The 20,480-nt window shown below is 48.1% G+C and overlaps 1 protein-coding gene across 6 annotated transcripts in view; it reads left to right on the top strand.

The window, feature by feature from the left end:
• The window catches only part of LOC140395019 (3',5'-cyclic-AMP phosphodiesterase 4C-like), a 762,139-nt gene that overhangs the window by 687,925 nt on the left and 53,734 nt on the right, over positions 1-20,480 (top strand). For all 6 annotated transcript variants that reach the window (XM_072482334.1, XM_072482336.1, XM_072482333.1 and 3 more), the window contains 3 exons: positions 4,399-4,435; positions 14,442-14,515; positions 16,282-16,325. In XM_072482334.1, coding sequence (XP_072338435.1) covers positions 4,399-4,435; positions 14,442-14,515; positions 16,282-16,325 — 155 coding nt within the window. The remainder of the gene's footprint in view (positions 1-4,398; positions 4,436-14,441; positions 14,516-16,281; positions 16,326-20,480) is intronic.

Here is a 20,480-nt window from a genome sequence, read left to right as displayed (position 1 = left end):
CCAGCTTCCGCAGTATTTTGGCTTGGAGGTTAGCAAGTCGGCAAGATTTAATCGCAACTTTTTTTTCCCACAAAGAAAATATAGCTTGGTGCATCAGGACACTTAGGCCCCTGTTAAAAAATATTTTGAGTGCGGAGGTTGTCCCTTCATTGGTTCATCTTTGATTCCTTCAGTCCAACACTGCTCCTGAAATCTGGATTGATCAGTCTGAATGCTCTCGAGCTCTCGGGTTGCACTGCCTGAAATATTTGAGCGTTTCTTTTCTTTTCTTTTAAAATAAATTTAGAGTACCCAATTCATGTTTTCCAATTAAGGGGCAATTTTAGCGTGGCCAATGGACCTACCCTGCACATCTTTGGGCTGTGGGGGTGAAGCCCACGCAAACACAGGGAGAATGTGCAAACTCCACACGGACAGTGACCCAGAGCCGGGATCGAACCTGGGACCTCGGCGCCGTGAGACTGCAGTGCTACCCACTGCGCCACCGTGCTGCCCAGATTCGAGCATTTATAACAGAATTTCTTAAAATAACATCCTCCTTGGTCCTTTCTGCTTAAGTTTGTAATTTCAAAGAGAAATCGATCTTCGCAGCACTTCAATGGCTTTTTTTTTGTCAAGTTGTCACATGTGCCAGGAAAATTAATCTTCGCCATGTGGAGAGTGTAAAAGCGAAGGACCCGACTGAGTGTTAGATAACCTTAAATTGTCACAAATAGGCAGAGTTTTGCATCAGTCAAGAAATTGAGACAAGAGATTAATACTTTGCTGGTGGGAGAGGTTGTAATGTCGTGACATCTGGGGACATGGGTTCAAATCCCGACTCGGCAGCTGGTGGAATTTGAGTTCAATTAATAAATCCGGAATTGAAAGCTAGTCTCAGTAATGCTGACCATGATTAATGGTTGTGATAAACCCCTCTTGTTCACTAATACCCTTTCAGCATGGACCTTCGCTCTTCCTGATATATATTAATTACCTAGACTGTGATGTTCGGGGCATGATTTTCAAAATTTGCAGATAGTGCGAAGATTGGGAATGTTGTCAACTGTGATGAGGATACTTTTGAACTTCAAAAGGATTTTGTTGTTTGGGAAGACAAGTGACAGCTGAAGTTCAATGCAAAGAACAATGTAGAAAGACGGTATAAAACAAAGGGAGAAACTCGAAAGGAGGTGCAGGAACAGAGGGACCCAAGTGTATACATGCATACATTATTGAAGGTAGCTGGGCATGTTGAAAGAGCATATAGTATCTTAGGCTTTATTAATAAAAGCATTGAATACAAGAGTAAGGAGGCCATGGTGAACTAGTATAAGATACTATTTAGGCCTCATAAGACCATAAGACATAAGACCATAAGACATAGGAGCGGAAGTAAGGCCATTCGGCCCATCGAGTCCACTCCACCATTCAATCATGGCTGATTTCAACTCCATTTACTGTGCCAGTTCTGGGCACCATACATGAGGAACGTTGTAAAGGCATTGGAGAGAATACAGAGAAAATTCACAAGAATGATTCCAGGAATAAAGAACTGTAGCTATAACGATAGGGTTATTCCAGGTTTGATTGAGGTATTCGAAAGGGAATCAAATTGTTTGGGGGCAGCACGGTAGCATTGTGGATAGCACAATTGTTTCACAGCTCCAGGGTCCCAGGTTCCAGGTTCGATTCCGGCTTGGGTCACTGTCTGTGTGGAGTCTGCACATCCTCCCTGTGTGTGCGTGGGTTTCCTCCGGGTGCTCCGGTTTCCTCCCACAGTCCAAAGATGTGCAGGTTAGGTGGATTGGCCATGCTAAATTGCCCTTAGTGTCCAAAATTGCCCTTAGTGTTGGGTGGGGTTACTGGGTTATGGGGATAGGGTGGAGTTGTTGACCTTGGGTGGGGTGCTCTTTCCAAGAGCCAGTGCAGACTCGATGGGCCGAATGGCCTCCTCCTGCACTGTAAATTCTATGATCTTATCTGGAAAGAAAGAATGTGCAAGGTTACAGGGCTAAACCAGGGCTGTGGGACTAGGATTGGCTTTCAAAGAGCCAGTACAGACTTGATGGGCCAAACTATCCCCTTCTACACTGTAAAAGTTCGGTGAAATCTGGCTTACATGCGAATCCAGATCCGGAATAATACGATTGACCCTTAAGTGCCCTCTGAAATAGCCTAGCAAGCCACTCCAATCGAGGGCAGTTAGGGATGCGCAATAAATGTTGACCTTGCCAGTGATGCCCACTTCCTATGTAAGAATTCAAAAATGATGTTGGTAAAATCTGGGCTCATTCAAAATGCAGCAGAGTCGGAGTTAACTTCAATGGAGCTTCAATGGGGCAAATGGCATCTTCTCGCCCTTCAGCTTTCCTCAGGAAATTTATTAAATTGATTAAATTTCCTGTCAGTCTCCGAGTTGCTCAGACTGACCGACCGAGAGCACTGCCCCCAAATTCCCTTTCCCCACCATTGTCTACCATGCCTTCCATCATAGGGCGGCACGGTAGCACAGTGGTTAGCACTGTTGCTTCACAGCTCCAGGGTCCCAGTTTGATTCCTAGCTTGGGTCGCTGTCTGTGCGGAGTCTGCACGTTCTCCCCGTGTCGGCGTGGGTTTCGTCCGGGTGCTCCGGTTTCCTCCCACAGTCCAAAGATGTGCAGGTTAGGTGGATTGGCCAGGCTAAATTACCCTTTGTGTCCAAAAAATGGTTAGGTGGGGTTACTGGGTTACGGGGATAGGGTGGAGCTGTGGGCTAAAGTAAGGTGCTCTTTCCAAGGGCTGGTGCAGACTCGATGGGCCGAATGGCCTCCTTCTGCACTGTAGATTCTATGATTAACAACCACTTACATTTATATAGCGATTTTAAAGTAATTAAAGCATCCCAAAGTGTTTCACAGGAGCATTACCTTGTGATATTGAGTCACAAAAAGATATTAGGACATTTGATCAGTTTAGTCACCAAGGTAGGTTTTAAGGATTGCCTCGAGGATCGAGAGGAGGATTCGGGAAGAAGGCTGAGGCAGCTGAGGACCTGATCCACCAATGATGGAGCGATGAGGCCCGAATTGGAGGAGTACACCGATCTCTTGAGAGTGTAGGCCTGGGGGAAGTTACACAGCTAGGATTTGAAAATAATATCCAAATGTTGCCAGCTGAAAGCCAATTTATGTTCGTGAACATAAGAGCCATGGATGAGTGGGACTTGCTGAGAGTTAGGATAATGGCGAGTTAGGCCTGGACCACTGCAATTGTCGACCTGAACCCCCTCGACATCGTGGGATCCAGATGGCTTTCAAACATTTAAAGATTGGATTCCGGAGATGTGAAGCCATAATCTAGCCTGCCACTCCCCATGCAGTACTGAGGGAGTGCTGCACTATCAGAGGTGCCAATTTTGAGCTGAGTTTCGCATCAGTGGTGGAGGGAGTGAATGTTAAGGTGGGGTGCATTATGTCAAAATGTTACCAGTAGCGACTTTCTTTGGGTGTAATTCATGGTCAAAGCCAACAGGGAGTATAATTATGGAGGTTGGGGGGTTTGAAATGTGGGTGAACAGGTTAACAATTCCATCAGTTAACCAATGTTGGGTTAAAATGCCTGTTAACATTTCCCTGATGGTCTCTGGTCCCACCCTGCAATATTTGGAAAGCAGCTCCTCAAATTGAAGTAGAAGTGGACTGAGGGCAGGTCCACATTTTGTGAAGAGTGAATTGGCGAATGAGGAGATGAGCTTGAGCACATGCATCACTTTCCTGAGGACAGTCTGGTTCACAGTGGACAAATGACCAACACACTACTACTTGCAAAGGTAGGTAAGATACAATGTGTTATTTGATGTGTTACGATATACCTATCCTGTATAACACGTCTGGCAGAAGAACTGCAGATCACTCTGAGGGAAACATGACCACGCTTGTGACCTACTTTCCAGAATAGTCGATGACTCAACAGAAGGGTGCTCTTAAATACTTCTAAGTCGCCTCAATTTCTTTCTACTAGCAGTTCTGTTTTAATGTATTCCCCCTTCTAGTCTCTCGGCGTGTAATCACCAGAGCAAGGGGACAGTTTGGTGACTATTTGTCTCTCTGTCACCTGATGCTACTTTTTTTCTTCGTGATGACCAATTTTCAAAGTTTCAGTGAAGGCCTGAGAGACACTGCAGAAAATCTGCAAAGCCAGAGGGAGAGAGATTGGAATTAGGCGATGATTACCACGGGTTTTAAACATTTGCAAACTAGCAGGAAGGATGTTTGTGTAGATTCCATGTTCGGTGCATGTTGTCTATGTTGCATGTGTGTGCAATCTATGTTCAGTTTGTTTATTGAGTGCTGAGTCTTTGTTCTGTATGAATGTACGATGTGTTCATCAGTGGTAGAGGTTATGTTCTAACTCTGTTAATCTGTTTTGTATACTCAGCCATACAGAAGACATGATTGTGACCCCATTTGCTCAGGTAAGTGGGAAAATGTGTATCTCTGCTTGAAAGACAGAAATGTAACTATTCCTACGTATTATTTCCCTCTCTCTCGTGTACGTTGCTCCCTGGAACAGATCAGAGGGAGGAGTTGAGCACCCTGAAGCTGGCCATTGAGGCGAGGCTGGGAGCGTGGGTTGATCCTTGCACCGATATTCCCAGCACCTCCCCTACCCTCGCGAGGAGCTTGCTAACGCTCACCCCACATCGCCTCCTTAAGTGGCAGAAGTTAGCTGTGTGATGGTGAAGATAGGTTTGCCTCTGGTCGCTCAATGTGTGACGGTATCCCTGCCTGTGTAAAAGAAAAAACTTGCATATCTGTAGCACCTTTGAAAAGTACTTTATTGGGTGTAAAGCGCTTTGAGAATTCCTGACGTGGTTATTTTAAAAGTTAGGAAATATGACAACCAAACTCTACTGATGTTGATCAGCTCTATTGGTCATATTGATTGAGGGATCGATATTGACCAGGCCACCAGGGAGAACACTTTATTGAAATAATGAACATTTCATCCATTCTGCCCACCCAAGAGGCAAGGCTGTGGGGGCGATTCTCACAAATGGAGCCCAAGTGTTATCGCCGTCGTGAAACAAAACGTCGTTCACGACGGCGCAAAATGGGCACGGGGACGACTGATTCTGTCCCCCACAGGGGGCCAGCACGGCGCTGGAGTGGTTCACGCCGCTCCAACCTCCCTTCCTGGCGCCAAATGGGTGCCGCGCCAACCTGCGCATGCGTGGGGGACTTCTTACGCGCGCCGGCCCCATGGCGTCGGTGTTCAGGGGCCGGGAGCGCAGGAAGGTAGGCCTGGGGGGGGGGGGGGGAGAGAGAGGCCGGCCCGGCGATTGGTGGGCCCCGATCGCGGGCCAGACTCCATCGGAGGCCCCCCCACCCCCCGGGGACAGAGCCCCCCCCCCCACAGGCCACCCCCCCCCCCCCCCGACCCTTCACGCAGAGTTGCCGTCGGCAGCGACCAGGGGTGAATGGCACCGGCGGGACCCTGTCATATCCGCACGGCTGCTCGGCGCTCTGGGCCGGAGAATCGCCGCCAATTCCAGCGGCCCTCAGCCGGCTCTGCGTCAAACACGCCGGCGCAAGTGTCGCCGATTCACAGCACCTCGGAGAACCGCGCGCCGTGGTGCGGTTGCGCCGATTCTCCAGCCCAGCGTGGGGGCTCAGAGAATCGCCCCCAGGGTCTCAGTTTAACATCTCGACCCTGTGCGCTGATTACATTCTACTGTAAAGAGCTTCAGGACAAATCAACCTTGTCCTAACCCGTTGGATGACGGATGCTTAAGTCAATGAGTATATTCAAGATGGATATTGGGATTCGAAGGGAATCTAGGGCTTGGGGATCGGGGGGGGGACCCAAAGTTGAGTTAGTAGAGCAACCATAATCTTATTGGATGGCAGAGCTGACCAGATGGGTTGTGTGGCCCAGTTCAGCTCCTATTTCTTGTGGTTCCTATTTAAAGATCTTGATATATGAGATAGGATCGAGGTCACTGAGAATTATCAGGTGGGGCACAAGTTTTCATTAAAATTAGACCTCCATCTGCCTGGTGAGATCATAGACTGCTCCCAGGGTATATGTCACTTCCAGATTGAACATCATCTGCTGTGGCTGTGGAGGTTGCCCCTTGGGTGGCAGTTCCTTTGTGGCTGACTCAGATGAACAGTGTTGCTCTGAGATCGGCTGATGTTCTTTCCTTCTGGCGGGCCGCCTCTTCCACCATCTGCTAATTTCCTTTGCCCCCTGCCTTTCCATACCCTGTCAGCCTGCTTGGCTCCAGACACTCCAGCCAGCAAGGTATGTGAACAGGTGACGGCCTCCAGAGTGTGGTGGTCAACATTGATGGCAGGTGGGGTCTCTGCGTCCTGGCACGTAACTTTGATTTTCCTGGTGCTGATTGGCGTTCCAAAGAGAACTGTTGCAGGAGAACCTCAGAACAGGAAGCCAGCGCAGTGTCATCAGTGAACACTAACACGTGGACTAGGACATTTCACACTTTGGTCTTGCCCTGCATGCATGGGAATTATCAGAGGCTGCTCAACAAAACAGGATAAAAGGATCCTTGTCAGTGAAGAATATTTGGACACTTTATCACACTTAAAGCGCAGGGTTGGATACAGAATAAACCTCTTCGAAAATGTCCACATCAAACGCTCCCAGGCCAGGTACAGGACAGGGTTAGATACAGAGTAAAGCTCCCTCCACATTGTCCACATCAAACATTCCCAGGACAGGTACAGCACGGGGTTAGATACAGAGTAAAGCTTCCGCTACACTGTCCCCATCAAACGCTCCGAGGACAGGTACAGCACGGGGTTAGATACAGAGGAAAGTTCTCTCTACACTGTCCCCATCAAACATTTCCAGGACAAGCACAGCACGGGGTTAGTCACAGAGAAGAGCTCCCTCTACACTGTCAGAATAATGTGGATTAGTCCCAGTCTCCGAGGGAGCCCTTCGCTCATTCAAAAGGATATATTTTCCAATTCCCAAACCAACCACCCTGTGACCTGTTTTTTTCCCCAACATATATTTAGAGTACCCAATTCGTTTTTTATTCCCAATTATGGGGCAATTTAGCGTTGCCAATCCACTTAACCTGCACAACTTTGGGTTGTGGGGGTGAGACCCACGCAGACAGGGGAAGAATGTGCAAGCTCCACACGGACAGTCCTCGGCGCCGTGAGGCAGCAGTGCTAACCACTGCGCTGCCGTGCCGCCCTTTCCTCTGACCTGGTTAATGTGAGTGTTAATTTATTGCGATTTATGTTGGATTATTGATTGCATCCCAAGCTCGGGGTGAAGTCACAGGAGCTGGCCAAATGCCTGTCAAGTGGAGCCCCAGCAGTCAGTAACAAAGACAAAATTTAATTCCTTCAATCTGGTTAAACACTGGACCCAGAGAAGAAAGATCTGTGTCTAACCTCGATTTTGAGAAGTGCTTTAATGTCCCACAGTTGTCTGTAGGATTCAGAGGTCACATCGGACTTGGGGAACTCCCACCATCTGTGTCGTAACGTTATCTGCCAGTATCCTGATATTCCAGCGGCCGTTGCCAGGAATCTTTTGGCCCACACAGGGCAGAAAGGGTCCAAGTTCAGTTGTCAGTGAATGCAGGATTACAGATCTCATCCAGGGTGGAGCAGAGAACAATTCTGGAACAGCCTCCATGTCCATTCGCTGTCCAGTGGTGGTCTTGTGTGTGCATATGAGTGAGGTCAAGTGTAGGTCACCAGTGAAGATTTTGTTTAATTCATTCTCCGGTTGTGGGTGTCTCATTTGCTGCTCATTGCAAGTTTCCCCTTGAGAAGCTGGTCGTGAATCACCACCTTGAACTGGTGCAGTGTGTGTGTGGTGAAGCTGTTCACCACAGTTCTGTTAGGTGGGTGGGGGGAAGGAGTTTCAGAATTTGATGCAACCGTGCTGAAGGAATGCCTTTGTATTTCCAAGTCGGGATAATGTGTGTGACTTGGAGAGGAACTTACTGGTGCAGGTGTTTTCATGTGCCTCGTCCTCTTGGGTGGTAGAGGTCATAGGAATGCCCTGTTGAAGGAGCCTTTGAGTGCTAGATGGTACCATCTTGTATAATGTAGATGGCACACACTGCCAGTCTAACCTCGGTGGTGGTAAAATTATTGGAAAGATTATGAGGGAAAGAGTATGAAATGAAAAATCGCTTATTGTCACAAGCAGGCTTCAAATGAGGTTACTGTGAAAAGCCCCTAGTCGCCACATTCCGGCACCTGTTCCGGGAGGCTGGTCCGGGAATTGAACCATGCTGCTGGCCTGCCTTGGTCTACTTTAGAAGCCAGCTCTTAAGACATGGAATAACCCGTGCGGGCAGTACGGTAGCGTAGTGGTTAGCACCGTTGCTTCACAGCTCCAGGGTCCCAGGTTCGATTCCCGGCTGGGTCACTGTGTGGAGTCTGCACGTTCTCCCTGTGTCTGCGTGGGTTTTCTCCGGGTGCTCCGGTTTCCTCCCACAGTCCAAAGATGTGAGGGTTAGGTGGACTGGCCATGCTAAATTGCCCTTAGTGTCCAAAAAGGTTAAGTGAGGGTTATTGGGTTACGAGGATGGGGTAGATATGTGGGCTTGAGTAGGGTGCGCTTTGTACGGGCCGGTGCAGACTCGATGGGCTGAATGGCCTCCTTCTGCACTGTAAATTCTATGATTAATCAAAGACAGCCAACGTTTAGGCTTTTGATAAGGTTCCATATTGCAGACTGGTCAATAAAGTAAAAGCAGGAAGCTTTTTATTAATGTTTTATAAATTAAATTTTTTAAATTATAAATTAATAATTTTATAAATTAAATTTAAAATTTTTTATAAATTAGAGTACCCAGTAATTTTTTCCAATTCGGGGGCAATTTTAAGGTGGCCAATCCACCTAACCTGCACATCTTTGGGTTGTGGGGGTGAGACCCACACAGACACAGGGAGAATGTGCAAACTCCACACGGATCGTGACCTGGGGCCGGGATCGAACCCCGATCCTCAGCGCCGTGAGGAAGCAGTGTTAACCACTGTGCCACTGTTTAACCCCAGGAAGCAAAGGTTAATGGTCGATGAGTATTTGTGTGACTGGCAGGTTGTTTACAATGGGGTCCCGCTGCCTGCTTTGCTTTTTGTGATCTATAGCAATGATTTGGACTTGAATGCAAATGCGTGACTAATTTGTTTGTGGATGATACAAATATTGACAGCACGGTTGCTAATTAAGAACAAAGCTTTGGACAACAGGAAGATAGAAATGGACTAGTCAGGTGGGCAGAATAGTTGTAAATGGAGTTCAATCCGGAGAATTGTGAGGTAAAACAAGGCAAGGGAATACAGGGTGGGATGCTGAGAAGTGTAGAGTAAGAGAGGGATCGTGGAATAGATGTTCACAGATCCCTGAAGGTGACTGATCAGATAGATAAAGTGGTTAAGACATCAAACAGGATACTTGCTTTTACTAGCTGAGGCATTAGATTATAAGAGCTGGGAGGTCATGCTAGAATTGTATAAAACACTGTTCGGCCACAGCTAGTGTGTAGTTCTGGTCACCACACAGATGGACATATGTTGCACAAGAGAGGATATGGGGAGATTTACAAGGATGTTGCCTGGATTGGAGTGATGAGAAAAGATTGAATAGGATGAGGGAAGTCCAAATTGAAGTGTATTAAATTACAGGGGAGTCTTGAAAGAGTAGATAGGAAGGTCCAGTTCCCTTTGGTTGATGGATTTGGGTAAGGATTTTGCAGATATGCGAGGAAATGTTTTCACCCAGACAGTGCTGGGTCTTTGAAACTCACTGCCTGAAAGGGTGATCAAAGCAGAAACCTTCATCATGATTAAGAAGCACTTGGATATGCGCCTGAAGTGCTGTAACTGAGAGGACTACAGACCAAGAGGTGGGAAGTAGCATTAGATGTATAGCACTGGCACAGACACCATGGGCTGAATGACCTCCTGTGCTGTCAATTGTCATCATTTTAATGTTTCTGTGAGCAGTCGGAGGCCCAAGCAGCGGGAGTGACGTAGGTCACTGGATTGGTTTGCGTGGGTTTCGCCCCCACAACCTAAAAAAAAGGATGTGCAGGGTAGGTGGACTCGCCACGCTAAATTGCCCCTTAATTGGAAAAAATTAATTGGGTACTCTAAATTTCTTTTTTTTTTTAAAGTCACTGGATTGGCATCAGCATCAAGGGTGGGACTGAGATCGCATGAGTTTAATGACCTTCGGAGAAACTGCTCTCCAGAAATTCCACTCTCTGAGACACGCCTTGGAGCTGGGACAGCAGCAGCCTCACATTTTCTGTATTGCAGCTTCCACCTCCCTCTGAGCAACAGCACGGTGTATTGCCAAAGTACGGACTCAGCGGAGTGCATAGAATCATAGAATTTACAGTGCTGAAGGAGGCCATTTGGCCCAATAAGTCTGCACCGGCCCTTGGAAAGAGAACTCTACTCAAGCCCACGTCTCCACCCTATCCCCATAACCCCACTTAACTTTTATGGACACTAAGGACAATTTAGCATGGCCAATCCACCTAACCCGCACATCTTTGGACTGTGGGAGGAAACCGGAGTACCCGGAGGAAACCCACGCAGACACGGGGAGAACGTGCAGACTCCGCACAGACAGTGACCCAAGCCGGGAATCGAACCTGGGACCCTGGAGCTGTGAAGCAACTGTGCTAACCATTATGCTACCGTGCTACCACTGGGGGTGTGGGTGGGGGGGGGGGGGGGGGGGGTGGGGTGGGGGTTGTACCCCCAACCGCCAGTCACCTTGCCGATCACTTACACCCCCACCCCTTCCCCACTCTGGTTATTCCTCCACCCACCCCCACCACGTTTCCATATACCCTCAAATCCTCTGGGCTATTAAACCTCCAGCCCTAGTTCCGTGCAACATATTAAAAAAATTTCAGGCACTTGGAATGGATATAGAATATTGCAATGAGATGACACGGGGGGAGGCTGTGCAACCCTCCTTTGCCTGTGCTGGATGCCCTTGAGGCACCCCTGCCTTCAGCCTATTCGCGGCCAGTTCAGGAATTAAACTATGACTCACCAATTAGAATGCTCCTGTGTCAGCATTAGAATTGTAGACTCTGCCTTTTGATTGGTTGAGATTCTTTTAATTGACAGTTCCTAACCACTGCAGAACAATCAAACATCCCACCCACAAGGTCCAAAAGCCAATCGTAGGCTCCGGAATTGGCACACAACTTCATTTTGAAGGTTGCTAGGTAACAGGGGGCCTTTTTAGCACAGTTGAACATGTTTAGAAGGTGCTGCTTCCCATGTTTGACACGTCAACCTGCCCAAGTACTAGAGCCTGAAACCAAGTATCAACCTAAAGCTCATCCTGACATTGAGCCTGCTCCTCAGCCGAAGTCTTGGGCTGCGCGTGTACGGCTGCGTCTTCCTGAATCTCCTCCAGAAGTTAACTTTCTACAGGTAACAGAGCATGTATGACTACCTGACCCTGAGTGTGGACAGGTACCTGCCCCCATGGGGTGTGCCTGGAAAGGTGCCTGACCTCTGGACCCTAACCCCCCCCCCCCCCCCCCCCCCACACCCATGCCGAGTCTGGACATGTACCTGACCGCCAGCTCCACCCCACTCTCAGGTCTGGTCAGGTGCTTGTGAGTATCAGAATGAGGGTGTGTGCCAGTGCCAGATGGATGGGATGAAGATCCTGTCCGATTTGGCTCCTCTACATGAGATGTGCTTGGGGCACGTTCAGCCGGAAAGGGGTCGAAGAATGGAGCATGTGGATGAGACATTTTACTGAGGTAACATGTCATGAACATTATTCTGTATCTAACCCCGTGCTGTACCTGTCCTGGGAGTGTTTGAAGGTGGCAGTGTAGAGGGAGCTTTACTCTGCATCTAACCCCGTGCTGTACCTGTCCTGGGAGTGTTTGATGGGGACAGTGTAGAGGGAGCTTTACTCTGCATCTAACCCCGTGCTGTACCTGTCCTGGGAGTGTTTGATGGGGACAGTCTAGAGGGGGATATTTATTCTGTATTTAACCCTGTAATGTACCTGTCCTGGGATTGTTAGATGGGGGCAGTGCAGAGGGAGCTTTACTCTGTATATAACCCCTGCTATACCTATCCTGGGAGTGTTTGATGGGGACAGTGTAGAGGGAGCTTTACTCTGTATCTAACCCCGTGCTGTACCTGTCCCTGGAGTGTTTGATGGGGACAGTGTAGAGGAAGCTTTACTCTGTATCTAACCCGTGCTGTACCTGTCCTGGGAGTGTTTGATGGGGACAGTGTAGAGGAAGCTTTATTCTGCATCTAACCCCATGCTGTATGTGTCCTGGGAATATGGGAGTGTTTGATGGGGACAGTGTAGAAGGCTCTTTACTCTGTATCTAACCCCGTGCTGTACCTGTCCTGGGAGTGTTTGATGGGAACAGTGTAGAGGGAGCTTTACTCTGTATCTAACCCCGTGCTGTACCTGTCCTGGGAGTGTTTGATGGGGACAGTATAGCGGGAGCTTCACACTCTATCTAACCCCGTGCTGTACCTATCCTGGGAGTGTTTGCAGGGGATAGTGAAGAGGGAGATTTACCTTGTATCCAATCCTGTGCTGTACCTATCATGGGTGTGTTTGTTGCGGATAGTGTAGAGGTAGCTTTACTCTGCATTGTGTTTGATGCAAGTACTGTTTGCTGAATATTCAGTAAATATCCCATTCCTGAGTTCACACATCTTGATTTAAATGAGCAGAACGAGCAAGTATAGAAAGCGGAATTCCTAAAAGTTTTAAATGATTGGAGAGGGCACACATTGCAGTCATTAGCTTCAAAACTGTTAGAATGTTTTGATTGAAATTATCCATTAATAAGATATTAACAATATCCCATTCATTGATAAAGAGAAAAGGCTTTGGTACTCCGAGCTGCAACATTTACATTTCTGAGACCTGTCGCTCACACTTTGCTGGGCCATTACACCGAGCTCCGATTGTTGTCACTGAGCTGGACCCGAGGGTAGTTCAGACATTGGTTTGTGTTGCAGGTGGTCTGGCCACCAGAGGAAGTAATAGGAACTGGGGAAGGCCATTCACCCCACCACCAGTACTGCATTGAGTGAGATCATGGCTGATGTCTGCCTTAACTCTTTTCCCTTGCACAATGTCCTTTTAATCCTTTTTACAGTAAAGCTCTATGGATCTCTGATTTGAAATTATTAATACAGCCTGCCTCTATTCCTTTTTGTGTGAGAGCCTTCCTTACTTCTACCTTTTCAATGACCAGCCTAAATCTGATTTTTGTTTTTAGTTTCCGTCCTCTTGTCCTAGACCCACCTCCAGCGGGGAACAAAATTCTGATCACTGTTATCGACTCCTTTCACAATCCTAAATCTCCGAACAAACCACCCTTTAATATTTCAGGGAGTACTGGCCTCGTTTGTTATCTCTTCTCAAGATCTTTCTACTTGCCTTTTAGATTTTTTTTGTATCAGATTGCTACATTTCCATGTGTATGAACCAGTAAACCTCTTTGGACTGCCACTGTTCCTAGTTTTTCACCATTTAACTCTTATCTGTCGAACAGTTCAACCCTGAAGCACTTTATAGTCAATGAAGAGCCTTTCAAGTGTATCTGTTGTAATGTAGGGAACATGACAGCCAATTTACCCACAGGTAGATCAAAAGGCTCAGATCATCTGTTTTACTTCTTTAGTGATGGTTAAGGGGAAAGTATTGGTCAGGACTGTCAAAACATTCTCCTGCTCCTCTTTGAAAATGTGCCATGGGATCCTTTAATTCCCCCTGAAAAGGCCGACAGAGCTTTGGTTTAAAGGCTCAGTCAAAAGCTGGCCCTCCGGAGGTACAGCATTCCCTCAATACGGTACTATGAGTGTCAGTCTGAATTATAGACTCGGATCACAGGAATGGGAGTTGAACCCACAACCGTCTGACCCAGGGGGAAGAATGCTAGCCATTGAGTCGCAGCTGGCACCAATCATTCATTTGAGAACGGAGCAAGAAATTCGGAGAAGCAGGGAGGAATGTGATGATGGACGAGGTCAGTGGCGGGATTGTCCGGTCCCCCAGCCGCATGTTTCTCAGCGGCGCCCCCTTCTCTAGAAGCGGGACTCCCTCATCCCACCATTTGTCAATGGGATTTCCCATTGAGGCCACCACATGGCACTTGAAAACCCACGGCAGGGGTTATGCTGGCAGTGGGAAAGGAGAATCCCAATAGGGTGGGGAAAATGGGTGAAGGAATATAAGGAATGGATTCAGGCTGAGAGCTGGCTCATACAGGCAAGGACTGTAATTGCCCCTTCTGTCGAACCTGAGGCAGAGATTCCACTGGCATCACCTATCAACTGCACTCCAAACCCTCATCCAAGTGGATATTATTCATGTGTGGTCCAAGAAGCTAGACAAAATATAGCTGATTTATTTGCATTCAAAGATATTGTAACCGATCCTTTGCCATTTTTCCTCAGGTGCTGGCTAGTTTACGGACTGTGAGGAATAACTTTGCTACATTGACGGCTCTACAGGATCCTGCAAAGAGCAAGTAAGGGGTTTGATGGGGGGCAGAGAGGGTGGGACATGTGAGGGCTCAACGTTTTCCTGGATGAAGCACATGGTGCAGCTTTCCATCGATTCCCCAGAACCCCCTATGCTCCAGGTGGCCCTGGATCTTCGTAGATCTACAAGGAATAGCCGTTAGCCGGCAAGCTTCCAGTAAATAACACAACAACAGCTGTCATGCCTCAGTGAAGGCACCAGACCCACAAGAGGAGTTACGGGTTAACATCAACATCCTGGGAGTTACCATTAACTGAACTGGACTAGCCATGTAGATACCATGGCTACCAGAGCAGGTCTAAGGTTAGGAATTCTGCGGCAAATAACTCACCTCCTGGCCCTCTAAAGCCCGTCCACCATCTATAAGGCACAAGTCAGGAGTTTAATGGAATACTCTCCACTTGCCTGGATGAGTGCAGCTCCAAAAACATTCAGGACGCTCAACGCCATCCAGGACAAAACAGCCCGCTTGATTGCTCCTTCTTCCACAAACATTCAAACTCTCCACCACGAACGCGCAGAAGCAGCTGTTTGTATCTTCTACAAAATGTAGTACAGGAACTCACCTAATTTCCTTAAGCAGCATCTTCCAAACCCACGCCCACTACCTTCTAGAAGGATAAGGGCAGCAGATACCTGGGACCACCACCATCTGGAGGTTCCCCTCCAAATCAGTCAACATCATGTCTTCGAAATATATTGCCATTCCGTCCTTGTCACTTGGTCAAAATCCAATAATCCCCTCCCTAACAGCGCTGTGGGTGTACCTACACCTTCGAGACTGCAGCAGTTCAAGAAGGCAGCTCTCCCCGGATTGACCCCTGGTGATGTGAAGACTCTAACAGAGTTGACCATGGGACCTGAACCCATTGGAACAGAGAGGTTCCAGGGTTCCTCCATAACTTTGGGTTCGGGTCAAGGCAAATCAGCTGGGTTTCCTGTTCTTGGATCATTCTGCAGTTACTGCAATGTATACGTGTGAGTGTGGATGGCAGCTTTACAATGTTTCTAACCCTGTGCTGTACCTGTCCTGGGAGTGTTTGATGGGGATAGTGTAGAGGGAGCTTTACTCTGTATCTAACCCCGTGCTGTACCTGTCCTGGGAGTGTTTGATGGGGATAGTGTAGAGGGAGCTTTACAATGTATCTAATTCCATACTGTAACTGTACTGGGAGTGTTTGATCAGGGACAGTGTGGATGGCAGCTTTACAATGTATCTAATTCCACACTGTACCTGTACTGGGAGTGTTTGATCGAGGGGCAGTGTAGAGGAGCTTTCCTCTGTATCTAACACTGTGCTGTAGCTGCCCAGGGAGTGTTTAAGGGAACAGTGCAGAAGGTGTCTTAATCTGTATCTAACCCTGAGGTGTACGTGTTCTGGGAGTCTTTATTGGGGGCAGTGTAGAGGGAGCTTTACTCTGTATCTAACCCCGTGCTGTACCTGTCCTGGGAGTGTTTGATGGGGACAGTGTAGAGGGAGCTTTAGCCTGTATCTAACCCATGCTGTAACTGTCCTGGGACTGTTTGATGGGGACAGTGTAGAGGGAGCTTTAGCCTGTATCTAACCCCGTGCTGTACCTGCCCTGGGAGTGTCCAATGGTTGGTATTGGCCTGTTGGAGTGAGATGCTGAATTGACCATTTGCTTGTGCAGATGACATGAATGTATACTTGAGGTTGACCCGTGACCTCTATATTGTGGCATGGTGATAGACTGGTCTCTGACCCTGTCTTTGTGCTTCTCCTGTTAACAGACGGAAGAAGGGATGCACCGCGGGAAGCAAACAAGCCATGGCAGGTGAGTGAATGGCTCTAGTGTGCCTACCTTGACTGGGACTTGCCTTATCTCAGGCCTGTGAAAGCTGGCTTGCTCGGAGACATATGTGCATGGGTGCAGGTATGGGACTGTGCTGGCCTCAGTTGTGACACCCCACCCCACTCACATACAGTGAATAGTCCGCGGCAATCTGTCTCAGTTCATACTTGAGGAATGTCTCACATCTTGTAACCCCGGAGTGAGTCAGCCTCCTCATTGGATGGGGTTAAGAGAAAGAAAACCAGGGGAGGCCGTAGATTTGTTTGAGAACGTGTTCCCTCAAGTTACAAATTCTTTCAGATCTACAGTGAGCCTCGAGTGAGAGGTGGGAGTGGGTGTTGAATGAGTTCTGTTTACACCATTCAGCCTATCATACCTGTGAGAGCTCTTTGAAACGACTACCCAATTCTTCCCGTTCTTCTCTTTCTTCGTAGCCCGAAAATTATTCATTTTAAGTTTCCCTCTGAAAATTGCGATTGAATCTAATTCCACCACCCTTCCCGCCACTGCATTCCAGGTCACAACAGATCAAAATAAAAGCAAATTACTGCGGATGCTGGAATCTGAAACGAAAGAGAAAATGCTGGAAAATCTCAGCAAGTCTGGCAGCGTCTGTAGGGAGAGAAAAGAGCTAACGTTTCGAGTCCGATGACTCTTTGTCCAAGCAGATCACTTGTTTCAAACAAAAAATTCTCCTCGCCTTCCCCTCTGGTTGTTTGGCTAATTATCTTCTATCTCCTGCCAGTGCAAAGAATTTCTCCCTATTTACTCGACCAAAACCCTTCATGCTTTTGAACGTCTCGGTCAAATCTCCCCTTAACCTCCTGTGCTCTAAGGAGAAGAATCCCAGCGTCTCCTGTCTCTCCCGAGTAACTGGCAGCATTCCGGTAAATCTCCTCAGCACCCTCTCCAAGGTCTTGGTCATCCTTCCGAAAGTGTGGAACTGAGAATGGGAGGGGCACCACTCCAGCTCGGGCCTAAGCAGTGAATTGTCACCCTGTTGGTCCCATGACGAGGATTCGCCCCTTTCCCGATAACGTGATAAAAGCCATGTCCACAGATCCTTAAAAGTGGTAGCACAGGTGGAAATGGTGGTAAAGAAAGCATAAGGCATGCTTGCCTTCATCGGAAGACATGAAGTGGAGATGCCGGCATTGGACTGGGGTGAGCACAGTAAGAAGTCTTACGATACCAGGTTAAAGTCCAACAGGTTTGTTTCGATGTCACTAGCTTTCGGAGCGCTGCTCCTTCCTCAGGTGAATGAAGAGGTCTGTTCCAGAAACACATATATAGACAAATTCAAAGATGCCAAACAATGCTAGGAATGCGACCATTAGCAGGTGATTAAATCTTTACAGATCCAATCAGACGGAGGCTGCAACAGGGGCGCCTCCGATTGGCTGTTGCTCAGGAGGCGCATCATGGAGATTGACGTAGATCTACACCAATCGGGTAGCAAGGATTTAATCACCTGCTAATGGTCGCATTCCTAGCATTGTTTGGCATCTTTGAATTTGTCTATATATGTGTTTCTGGAACAGACCTCTTCATTCACCTGAGGAAGGAGCAGCGCTCCGAAAGCTAGTGACATCGAAACAAACCTGTTGGACTTTAACCTAGTGTTGTAAGACTTCTTACTGTTCATCGGAAGAGGCATTGAGTGTACAAATTTGCATATTGTGTTACAGTTATATAGAAAGTAGGTTGGGCCACATTTGGAATACTATGTCCAATTCCGGTCACCACACTACCAGAATAACGTGGAGTCTTTGGAGTACAGAAAAGTTTCCAGGATGTTGCCTGGTATGGAGGTATTAGTTATGAGGAGAAATTGAATAAACTGCGATTGTTCTCCCGAGAGAGACGGAGGCTGAGGGGCGACTTGATAGAAGTTTATAAAATTATGAGGGGTATAGATAGAGTGAACAGTTGGATGCTTTTTTCCAGGGCAGAAATGACAATTACAAGGGGGCACAAGTTCATGGTGAGGGGGGATAGGTTCAGTGGAGATGTGCAGGGGTAGTTTTTTTTCATAGAGGGCGGTGCTGGCCTGGAATGCACTGCCAGGTGAGGTGGTTGAAGCAGATACGTTAGCGACCTTTAAGACTTATCTAGATAGGCACATGAACAGACGGGATAAAGAAGGATACAGGCGGTTGGCCTAGATAGGACACGTGATCTGCGCAGGTTTGGAGGGCTGAAGGGCCTGTTCCTGTGCTGTATTGTTCTTTGTTGAAGGGCAACTGCATAACTTAGTGTCCGGATGAAACAGGAACTTGCATTTCTTTTGGCACCTTTTGATGATCACAGGCCATCTCGCAGTACTTTACAGTCCATGATGTGGGGCAGCACAGTAGCATAGTGGTTAGCACAGTTGCTTCACAGTTCCAGGGTCCAGGGTTCAATTCCCGACTTGGGTCACTGTCTGTGCGGAGTCTTCACGTTCTCCCCTTGTCTGCGTGGGTTTCCTCCGGGTGCTCTAGTTTCCTCCCACAGTCCAAAGATGTGCAGGTTAGGTGGATTGGCCGTGCTAAATTGCCCTTAGCTAAGGTGGGGTTACTGGTTTACGGGGATAGGGAGGTGTGGGCTTAAGTGGGGTGCTCTTTCCAAGAACCGGTGCAGACCCGATGGGCCGAATGGCCTCCTTCACTGTAAATTCTATGATTTTGATGTGTAGCCGCTGTTGGAACGTAGGAAATGTGACAGTCAATGTGAGCATAGCAACCCCCACAAACTGCAATGAGATCGTGATCAGTTAATCTGTTGAGTGATGTCGGTCAAGTGCTAAATATTGACCCCGGGACACTGGGGATAATTGCCCTGCTCTTGGAATAGTGGCTCTGGGATCTTGTGCAGCGACCTGAGAGTGCACACAGGGTCGTGGTCCAATATCTCATCAGAGAAAACAGCCCCTCCAACAGTGCAGCATTGCCTCTGCACTGCGCTGTGAATTGTCAGCGTGGATTTTTATGTTCCAGCCTCTGGAACGGGGCACAGTCCCATGTATGCTGACCCAAAAGCGAGACTGCTACCCCCTGAGCCACAGACACCACAGCTCGTCTGCTGGGATGTAAGCTTCCAGGCTCTGAAATCAAATCGGCCACGCCGCAGAGGCATGAGAATCTGTTAAGAGGTTTATGTGGTTCTGTGGCCGCTGGGGTGCACTCCAGGTCCCAAACTATAAACTCCATGTCATGTTTTTCCCCTCGCCATCTGGCAATGTACCTGGGGAGCCCACACAGGACTGCCTCTCATGCTGCAGTGAGTATGCTAACCATCCCATTGACGTCAGCAGAGGACCATTAATAAGAACACCAGGCGCTGGTTCTTCGCTCCCCGGCTGTTTGCTCGTGATGCCAGCTCCCCCCACACCCCCCCTCCCCTCCCCAGGCAGTCACTCCATCATCTTTCACTGACCTTCAGTGCCCACTTAACCCTTTCCCGTCCCTCAGCTGTTTTTTTTTTAACCAGTTTAATCAATGTGCTCTGGACCTTTTTGTGAAAAGATCTCCCAAAACTCGCAGGTCTTCGCAGAACCTTTGAACAAGATCCCCCACATTTGCATATTTAAAGGGATAGTGATACCCACCAGAATACAGACCTCTGCCTGCCTGGATGTCATGCATCTCCTTTTGGCTCGCTACCCACCAGAGAAGCAGAGAAAAATGACTGCTTCCCTACTTTTGAAGGGACGAGAGAGGAATGGAGTCGGGGTCAGGAACTGCCTTGCCTCCATTTCAGTCCTTGGGAGACCAGTCTGAAAACTGTCGGTTTCAGCCATGTTGTCCTTCACACTACCTTCCTGTGATCATTTTTGACCTTTTGTACCACGTTTTACGTGGACAAGAGTGTGTTAGCCAACGTTGGCGGGTCACTGTACCTCTGGCAGAAAGTGGCGCTAAACGTTCCTGGACTCTGCGGTGTGGCCCTGTGGGTGAATGCGCTGCCTGGAATGTGTCACTGACTGGTGCCAATCTGCCTTTGTACTTAGTTAGCGCGTTCCAGCAATGCAGCATGGGTGCAGGGGCGACAGTTGATCCCAGCATTCCTGGCTCGGGGAGTGGAAAATGAATGCAGAATTCCTGCCCTGATCTTTGTCCAATGACCCCGGCTGGAAAGTGTGTGGGAGAATGTACA

The sequence above is a fragment of the Scyliorhinus torazame genome, chromosome 18, assembly GCF_047496885.1.
Source record: "Scyliorhinus torazame isolate Kashiwa2021f chromosome 18, sScyTor2.1, whole genome shotgun sequence".
NCBI lineage: Eukaryota > Metazoa > Chordata > Chondrichthyes > Carcharhiniformes > Scyliorhinidae > Scyliorhinus > Scyliorhinus torazame.
This window is presented reverse-complemented; position numbering and strand designations above follow the sequence as displayed.